The sequence below is a fragment of the Misgurnus anguillicaudatus genome, chromosome 21, assembly GCF_027580225.2.
Source record: "Misgurnus anguillicaudatus chromosome 21, ASM2758022v2, whole genome shotgun sequence".
Classification (NCBI taxonomy): domain Eukaryota; kingdom Metazoa; phylum Chordata; class Actinopteri; order Cypriniformes; family Cobitidae; genus Misgurnus; species Misgurnus anguillicaudatus.
The window spans coordinates 61,004,564-61,014,051 of record NC_073357.2 but is presented as its reverse complement, the minus strand read 5'-3'; the positions used below and the strand labels follow the sequence as shown (position 1 = coordinate 61,014,051).

The window sequence follows — 9,488 nt, the reverse complement described above, 5'->3', positions numbered from 1 at the left end:
TCAACAACAATTAATATATGATCCAATATATTAATCAGACAGACTCCTCACCAGTTGCCAATGAGGCAATCATTAATGAATAGCTAATGAACAGCCCAGATAATCATTAGTAATACATTAATTCAGTATTATCTGTGCATCAGCCAAGCATGAACTCATGATTACCAGTGCACCCTTATTGTAAAGTGCCACCCAAAATTCTTTAGAATGACACACTGTAGTATCACATTACTCACAGAAAAAGATACTTCTGATAAGTGTGTAAACACTAAATTAATTAATCGATTTTCTAGATGATGATGTGTAGTCTTTATATATTAGCCACCACAGTAGAATTGAACTGCTGTCTTTTCTTTGCCATAACAAACATGTTTTAAATACACAAAGTTATAGCAGTTAGAAAAAACTAAGAAGCTAAGAGTCCATTCCAACTAAAAGAAACACTGATCACCATAATGATGACTTTAATGGAACGGCAAACATTTAAACCTAAGTTTCATATCTTAGAGAGAATAAGTTACAGACTGCAGTTTTTAATTCTGCTTCAGTGTTACTTTTCAACATTCTGTAAGATTGGGACAATATATACACCCAGCAGTGTTTGTTTAACTCTGAGGATTTTGCTGTCCAGTTATGTGTCTGGAACTGCCGATGAAGAATCTATAGCGAAAAAGTGAAGGTGAGACCAATTTGCATACATTTGCCTTAACAGTATATATTGCTTATATTTTCTAATTTGTGTTAAGCGTGCTCATTTTGTTCAATGTTGGCAACAAGTCCTTTAGTATCAATAGTTGTAGGTGGCCGTGAGGGATCAGAGTTGTTATAGAGTCTGTTGTCAAATGTACACTGTCCAATCACAGGCCTGGGATTTCTCTTACAGAACAGAAACCCGGCAAGACCCACAAGAGCGATGATGACCAACACGATGCCTACAGCGATGCCAGCTGATCCATGAGACGTCTCATCTATCTGATGATCTGCAATATAACATTAAACACATATTACTGATAACACTGGAAAATAAGAATTGATTTACACAAGTAGTCTAGTATTTATCTACAGCTGTGGATATAGAACATTAAAATACAGAAATGAACACTAAAACGCTTTTTAAAGATTATATTTATCATACCTGAGACTGATGGCTTCTCTGTTGGTGGTATAACTGTTAATAAAGACACATGTAGATATTCACATACAGTAAGGTGATGTGATATTAATGCAGATTATTTGTAAGTTTATTTTTCAGACCTTTAGCAGTCTTGCAGATATAAGCTCTGCGATTATTACAGCTGTTGGTGCTCCACATCCCAGTGTTTGACTGAACTTCAACACAATTTTCAACACTATCCCGCATCCGCGGTTTCCAGTTTGTGTAATCCACAACCGTATTATCAATCCACATCCAATCACCTGTCACACACAAACATCACTTCAATATCTCTGTGATTTTAAATGTGTTGTATTGGTTTAGATGAAGGCTCGTTCTGACCCATATGACTGCGGTGAAGTCCAATCCAGACTGACTTGACTTCATCCTGCAGGATCTCCAGGTTTTGTCGGATAAACTGTGATTCTATTGGATCCTCAATACTCAATAGAGATGCACCTGAAATGACCGACAACTGTATCTAGCATTAAATTGAAACTTTGTTTCATTGAAGTGAAGAGTTTCAGGTTTAAACAACATGAGAATGAAATGATATAAAAGATTCAGGAAGTAGACATTGTTATACATAAAGAAAAGATTTTCGACACAAAAAGACATGAGTCATTTAATTCAATTAATGTCAATTAAAAGTAGTGTTCATAAGACGAAACAGCATCTCACCCATTCTTATACATTCTACTGTGGCATGAGCCCAGCTGTCTCTCATGGAAGTCATGAACGTATAGCAGTGTCCTCTAAATGGGATCCAACTTTTACGTTTCTTTGATTCAGGACAGTTACCCGCCAGCTGAGGAGGATCTGTGGGGGCAACAGCTGTGGACCGGTGTAAAGGATTACTAGATGTTTGTCTTTTTATTGGAATGATCAATTAGCAAAAATTTCATGCAGTAAATGGAATTAGCGGTTTTCACAAAAAAAACGCCTCTGGGCGTTACTGTTGAGTTCAGATTTTACTCTTGCTGCAGCTGTTTTCACATCAATAGACAGCAATGTGTGATAGTGACCAAAGTGTGCAAAAAAATGACATGATGCACAACTGCCTGTGATCACGCTTTGATGTGACCCTAGTGGCAGAGATCATGTGCATCGGTGAAACACGACAGGCTATCAAATATCCAGTGTTTGTAAATGTTCATCTGTTAGTAACTTATGAAGTTCACAGTTTTCAATAGCTCATGCTGGACAGATATTGGTGCTGATGTCACTTAAACCCATTATGTATTAAACTTCATACTAAATGGATAGTTCGGCCAAAAATGATATTAAAACCATGATTTACCCACCACCAAGCCATCCGAGATGCATACAGCCATAATTTTTTAGACGAACACATTTTTAGTTATTTTAGAAAATGTCCTAGATCATTCAGTTGTTAAAATGTAAAGTAATGGGGTCCACCTCCTTCAAGCCCAAAAATGTGCATCCATAGTAGTGGTGGTGGTGATGGTGTTGGTATTAGTAGTAGTAGTGGTGGTAGTAGTAGCAGTAGTAGTAGTGGTGGAGTGGTGGTAGTAGTAGTAGTAGTAGAAGTAGTGGTGGAGTGGTAGTAGCAGTAGTAGTAGTGGTGGAGTGGTAGTAGTAGTAGTGGTGGTGGTGGAGTGGTAGTAGTAGTATTTAAAATTCATGTATCTTTGATTTTTGTTTTCTCATTTCTATGTAAAGCACTTTGAATGACCTCTGTGTATGAAATGTGCTATACAAATAAACTTGCCTTGCCTTGACTAGTAGTAGTAGTAGTAGTAGTAGTAGTAGTAGTAGTAGTAGTGGTGGTGGAGTGGTGGTAGTAGTAGTAGTGGTGGTGGTGCAGTGGTATTAGTAGTAGTAGTGGTGGTGGTGGTGAAGTGGTAGTAGTAGCAGCAGTAGTAGTAGTAGTAGTAGTAGTAGTAGTAGTAGTAGTGGTGGTGGAGTGGTAGTAGTAGCAGCAGCAGCAGTAGTAGTAGTAGTAGTAGTGGTGGTGGTGGTGGTGGTGGTGGTGGTGGAGTGGTAGTAGTAGTAGTAGTGGTGGTGGAGTGGTAGTAGTAGCAGTGGTAGGTAGTGGTGGAGTGGTAGTAGTAGCATTAGCAGTAGTAGTAGTAGTGGTGGTGGTGGTGGTGGTGGTGGTGGTGGTGGTGGTGGTGGTGGAGTGGTGGTAGTAGTAGTAGTAGTGGTGGTGGAGTGATAGTAGTAGTAGTGGTGGTGGAGTGGTAGTAGCAGAAGGAGTAGTAGTAGTAGTAGTAGTAGTAGTAGTAGTAGTAGTAGTAGTAGTAGTGGAGTGGTAGTAGTAGCAGCAATAGTAGTAGTAGTAGTAGTAGTAGTAGTTGTAGTAGTGGTGGTGGTGGAGTGGTAGTAGTAGTAGTAGTGGTGGTGGTGGAGTGGTAGTAGTAGCAGTGGTAGTAGTGGTGGAGTGTTAGTAGTAGCATTAGCAGTAGCAGTAGTAGTAGTAGTAGTAGTAGTAGTAGTAGTAGTAGTAGTAGTGGTGGAGTGGTAGTAGCAGTAGTAGTAGTGGTGGAGTGGTAGTAGTAGTAGTGGTGGTGGTGGAGTGGTAGGAGTAGTAGCAGCAGTAGAAGTAGTGGTGGAGTGGTAGTACTAGCAGTAGCAGTAGTAGTAGTAGTAGTGGTGGTGGAGTGGTAGTAGTAGTAGTAGTAGCAGTAGTAGTAGTAGTAGTAGTAGTAGTAGTAGTCAGCTTAATCCAGAACTAGGCCTTAGTTTAATTAGGAAATATAACTAGTTTTAACAAACATGCCTTACTAAAAACATTACCTGTTTGCATTGTGAGGCAAAACAAAGGGCACTGGTGTATTTTAAGATATGTCAGTTCAAGTTGTTTTCAGTTTGGAAAGCTCTTAAAAATGTTTTAGTCTAGGACTAGTCTAATCCCTGTCCGGGCAACTGCCCCATATATGTTTTGTTTCTGCCAACCATTCGCAAACTGTAATAATTACTTTGAAAGAATTATATTTTCTTAAATTGTATGCTCACCAATGTCAGGTAATAAAATAACAAACAGGTCACTGTTTAGATATCTATTTTCTGCCGTCACTTCGAATTATTCAAGTTACATTTGTACACTTATTTGTTTAATATATACCGTATATATATGGTAATTTCTTAAGGTAAATATCATAGTATTTAAATGCAACTTGAAAATACAATGCAAAGTAACAGTATACAGATTTGACCTCTAATGTTTAACTAAAATAACAACCAGCTGCGTGTACATTATTCTGCTTATTACATGGCTATTTACCTCATAAGTAAGGTAAGGAGCATTAAATATTGATTTTAAATTTTTTTTGTTCATTTTTAATGAATACAAATTTTCCTTGAGGAAAACACATTTACTTCCGGTTTTAAGATTTAGAGATGACTTTCAAATGTCACAAATACATATTTGGTTAATCATTTGTAAGTATAATGTCATATACATTATTAAAATACATATTTATTTTTTGTGTAATATTTAACACTGTACCTGTCAAAAAGACGGGTCACTGGGTGTTTTTAGTTTTAAGGGGTTGTCATCTAAATTGAAAAATCCTTAGAATGTTGCGACCGGCCAATAAGAATCCAGCTGTGTTATAATGACATATAAACTTATTGATTTGCTGTTAATTTAATTGTCTTTGTTTGTCTTTTAAATACTGGCATATGCCTCAACCTCAGAAATAATTCAAAATAACACTCTGGCACATCTCTTTTGCTCCTGTTTCTTTAACCAGAAATTCCCACCCCCATCTCTACTACTACAGTACACAATCCTCAGGAGAGATCCACCAATCAGAGATGTTAATGATCAGATAAATAATCATAATAATAATGAAATACCCTTTGATCTTTTACAGAGGGAATAATATGCGTTGTTGCACGCTGCAGTTTTCCAGTCTCCATCCGTGTCAATATAAACACAAGCTAAATTGTTTTTGGGTTCTCCTGTAGCCCATTTACTGTAGCTTAGAAGCCAGTTATCCACCCAGCGATAACGTCCACCTGTCTGAAGAAATCACATTACCACACTCATATGTTAGTAAAATCATTTCTGCAGTGTGTATACAGTATATGATATTACATGAATGTGTTTATTGTGAAGAGAGATGAATTTATTACCAGGTTACTGTTGAGTCCGATCCACAAAGGTTCTTTAAGTTTGTCGACTTGTAGGCTGGTGTACGCCTGACTGATGGAGTCCAGTACACTCGCAAGATCAGCATCATCAGCTTTACACTGTCTTCTCGCTTCATCCCAGCTCATCTTCTCCAGCTGGACCTTATATGAATCATTGCCCAGACTGAAGTATTTCTGTGGTAGTGCTGTGGTCACGGGAGCAGACAGCTGAGAGTCTAAAACACAAACAAAATACTTACAGATTATCTACAGTAAGAGATTAACAAGTCACACATAAACTCATGGGTTTTCTTCAATCAGTGTGATTTGATTGAGTTTCAGTTATAACATTTATGCAATGATGTATTTTCTTCATCTAACCTGTGTTCCTCTTGCAGATGAAACCTCTATCATCTCCACAGTCTTCAACTTTCCACATACCAGTGGACTTCTCTGGGTGTTTAACCATCACAACACAGTCATAGCTCTACATGGAAAAGAGTTCAGATTTATGCATACAGTAGGGCTGTCACAATGATTAAATAATCGTCTCATCGCGATTGTTTGACCTCATCACAATTATTTCAGATCACCACAATGATTGCATTTCTCTCTAAAAAACACAAGAGGGAGCTGCAGTGCATGTATAAACAAGACAGCATCTGATGGAGGTCCTTGACTGACAGTGTAACGCGATTCATTGCAAAGCCATTCAATACCGTGTAAAAACAATACCTATATATGTATAATGGCATTGACAATGGCTTGCATTTATTGGCCGGGAGCATTTAGCTACAAACTAACAATTGGATGCCAGTCTCATTAACATGCAGATCAGCATTAAGGAGGTGATTTGCATTGACTATTTATGGTTAAAAAAGGGTGTGTATAGGGTGGGATATGAGGCAGATTCACGTACGCCCACTTTCAGGTGATCTGTGATTTATACAAGGAACATTGTTTGCTGGTATGCATACACATGGTTTTATAAATCAGAATTTTTTTGTGGCGTACGCTATTTTTGGCTTTTGTGTGTCCATAGACTTTTAGTAAGGATCCTACGCATGGTTTCATAAATGTGGCCCCAGATGTGCTGTCCAAGAGTCATTTCAAGGTTAAAAAAAATGAGGTGTCTAAATTATACAGTTCAACATTAGAGTTGGGTTTGGCAAAATGAATTTTTGAACCATTGATTTGAGAGTCGTTGGGAAATAAGGAAAAAACAAATGCATATTATAAAAAGCTAAAGTGTTTTTTGACCTTGCATGCATGTATATGTGTTGTTAGGGACTCCCGAAAACAAATATGGAACTTTTCAAATTGCAAAATATGTGCTCTTTAAAACCTCTATGCAGTACTTGATGTGCATGTACTGTAAACCTTGGATCCCATTTTTGTTGCGCTATTTGATGAAATGAACAGATTTGCATAAAAACTTACCTGATCCTCAAACATGAACGAACGGTGTAAATATCTGTCCCAAGGGTCTTCATGAAACTGCGGAGATCAGCAATAGTAGTGTCTTACATTCATATTTAAAAGACAAGGCAAAACAGCTGAACTGAGACACACTACTGTAGCAGTCAGAGGAAAATATAATGAGATGCTTATATCTTCTGTTTCTCTGTGAGAAGATATTTACAGCCTTTAGTGTAAGATTGCACAAAACAAACATTGAGCTACGGCAGCTATGAAGATCTCCATCCACACATTCTGCTGCATTCTCAGATGAGAAGCTTTGATGATTCAAATATATTTTAAATACATGCTTAATACATTTTGTAGAAAGTAAAGCTTAATTAAATATTTTTACTGGCCAAAATATAAAAGTAAGTATATTTAACTTTAATCTGTTTACAGGTTGGTAACATACATAGTTTTTCTTCCAATGCAACGTGCACATAAATTCTTTAAAATATATTTCAAAATATACAAAAAATAGCCAGATATATTTCAGTAATCAGTACATATATTTGTAGCCATTTTTTATATATTTTGAAATATTTAAAATTATATTTAAATATGTATTATTTGCCTTACGTGATGTGATAAATTATTATTATTACTATCACTTCCACTAACCTCATAAAAACTTGCTTCCCTTTTATAAAATCGTCCTGACTCTGATGCGGGTTGACCTTTGAGCCAGTTAGTGTATCTGACTGCTTTGCCATCAGTCCACATAAAGTGCATCTCCCAGTTGACGTCATTTAAACCAATCCACACGTCATCAGCAGAACTTAGCATCAAAGTTGTAAGAAACGCTAAAAGAAAAAAATTAGGGGTACATTTTTTGCATCTTACTCACAAACCTTATTCACGGGTTTAGTGCCACATGTCACATTTATTTAAAAGGGGACATATCATGAAAATCCAACTTTTTCCATTATTAAGTGCCAAAATTGGGTCCCCAGCGCTTCTATCAACCTAGTAAAACAGATCAACCCAGTAACCTAGTTTTGGTGGGCCATTCTCTGCAAGCATGTGAAAAATAGGTAATTGAGGTTTGGCTCCCCTGTGATGTCAAAAGGGGATCTTACTATAATAATACCGCCCCATAATTTGCACTATCCAACCACAGCACTGCAATTTAGTGCAGAGAAAGATAATAATTGAAAATAATAAAGAAAAAAATAATTGACAGCACAATTGAGTTTCTATTTCAACAAACCACCATTATGGCGAACAGTGTTTGCATTATCAACTCATTTGCATTTTAAAGGACACACAAAATATGGCACATTTTTGCTCACACTTTGAAAGTGGCAATTTTAACATGTTATAATAAATTATCTATATCGTACTTTAAGCTAAAACTATACTAAACTTTACTGTTTCTTCTCACACATTAGTCTGTTACAGACATTAATCCACTGACCACAAACAACAGAAGGTTATTAAATGAGACTATAGATGGTTTCATTGGATACATGTGCATTGCTGTGGTTACACGTCTGGCCCAGAGTTAACTTTCGGTCTGTGCTTGATTATTGGTCTGGCTAGTGACTAAACTGACCCCTGAAACAAACACCTTGTAGAAAATAAAAAAGGGTTTTGTTTTTCTAGAAACAGACACAATGATTTCAGCAGGTTTAATTTCTTATCTAAACAATTCAGGTCATGTGTAAAGGATGAATAGATTAACAGCATTAGTGTCATACTCACATTGCTCTGTGTGACTCCGAATGGACACCAGATTGCCTCCATGTGAAACGCAGTGATCTCGTGATTTATGCCACGACATCTTATTATCGAAAAACTTGTAACACTATTTGGAAACACAAACGCTCGGAATTAAAGTGTGTAGCTTTTACTAACAAAAGACCTGGCAGAGGAAATAAAACATTTGATGTGTTTGGCAAATTAAGAGATCATGTTTAACTAAGAAACAAACACATCCCTGTAACAAATAAACACTTAAGCTGCGTGCACATTGTCTTTGTCGCTGTCTGTTACGGAGTTAATTCATTAAATTTATTAATAAAACAATAATGAACTATTCTTGAGAAATATAAGCAAGTCAGGGGGCTCTATCATACACCCAAGCAATGCAGCGCTATGCACGATGCAAGTGTCTTTTGCTAGTTTCAACCCGGCGCAATGATCATATTCATGTTAGGCGCCACATTGTTTAAATAGCAAATGCATTTGCGCCAAATTTCACACCCATGGGCGTTCTGGTCTGAAAACGAGGTGTGTTCAGGCGCATCGTTTTCCAACTAAAATAGACTACGCCATTGACCAACAAAAAATTGGTCTAAAGTCTAAAGTCAATGGCGCAATATTGTTTTTGTTATTTAATGAGCTTGTTATTAATATGCGTCTATAAACGGGACGACAACGTGGGTTTGCTTATCACACACATGGATGCGGAGCAGGACAGTTGTGTTTTTGGACAGTAATGGTTCTTACTTTTCCTCTGAACAGAGTCCATTCAGGAGCGCAGCCACCCACTGGTACAGTGGTTGGAGACATGGTGGTGTTGACAAAATCATCACTTCTTTTACATATCGAGGGTAACGATAAACCACAATTAATATCATTCCAGAATCCTACAGAAACACACACAGTACATGTTATCCATCAGATCATGTGCACCTCTTAAACAAAGACAATAGCATATTTACTGTATATTGCTATAGCAAGCTTTAGAATGATTAAAAAAAACTATAGATACAGTTAAATTGTACTCATTTTAATACAGTCAGTAGCTAACATGAAATAGTAATAAACA

The 9,488-nt window shown here is 37.0% G+C and overlaps 1 protein-coding gene across 1 annotated transcript in view; it reads right to left on the bottom strand.

The window, feature by feature from the left end:
- Positions 1–447: 447 nt before the first annotated feature.
- Positions 448–9,488, bottom strand: part of LOC129453329 (macrophage mannose receptor 1) — a 28,956-nt gene continuing 19,915 nt past the window's right edge. Inside the window, exons 20-31 of the mRNA XM_073859576.1 lie at positions 9,167–9,306; positions 8,420–8,522; positions 7,337–7,518; positions 6,695–6,751; positions 5,636–5,741; positions 5,258–5,490; positions 4,979–5,144; positions 1,835–1,987; positions 1,496–1,612; positions 1,255–1,416; positions 1,136–1,168; positions 448–980 (exon numbers count right to left, since the gene is read on the bottom strand). Coding sequence (XP_073715677.1) covers positions 742–980; positions 1,136–1,168; positions 1,255–1,416; positions 1,496–1,612; positions 1,835–1,987; positions 4,979–5,144; positions 5,258–5,490; positions 5,636–5,741; positions 6,695–6,751; positions 7,337–7,518; positions 8,420–8,522; positions 9,167–9,306 — 1,691 coding nt within the window. The 3' untranslated portion in view covers positions 448–741. The remainder of the gene's footprint in view (positions 981–1,135; positions 1,169–1,254; positions 1,417–1,495; positions 1,613–1,834; positions 1,988–4,978; positions 5,145–5,257; positions 5,491–5,635; positions 5,742–6,694; positions 6,752–7,336; positions 7,519–8,419; positions 8,523–9,166; positions 9,307–9,488) is intronic.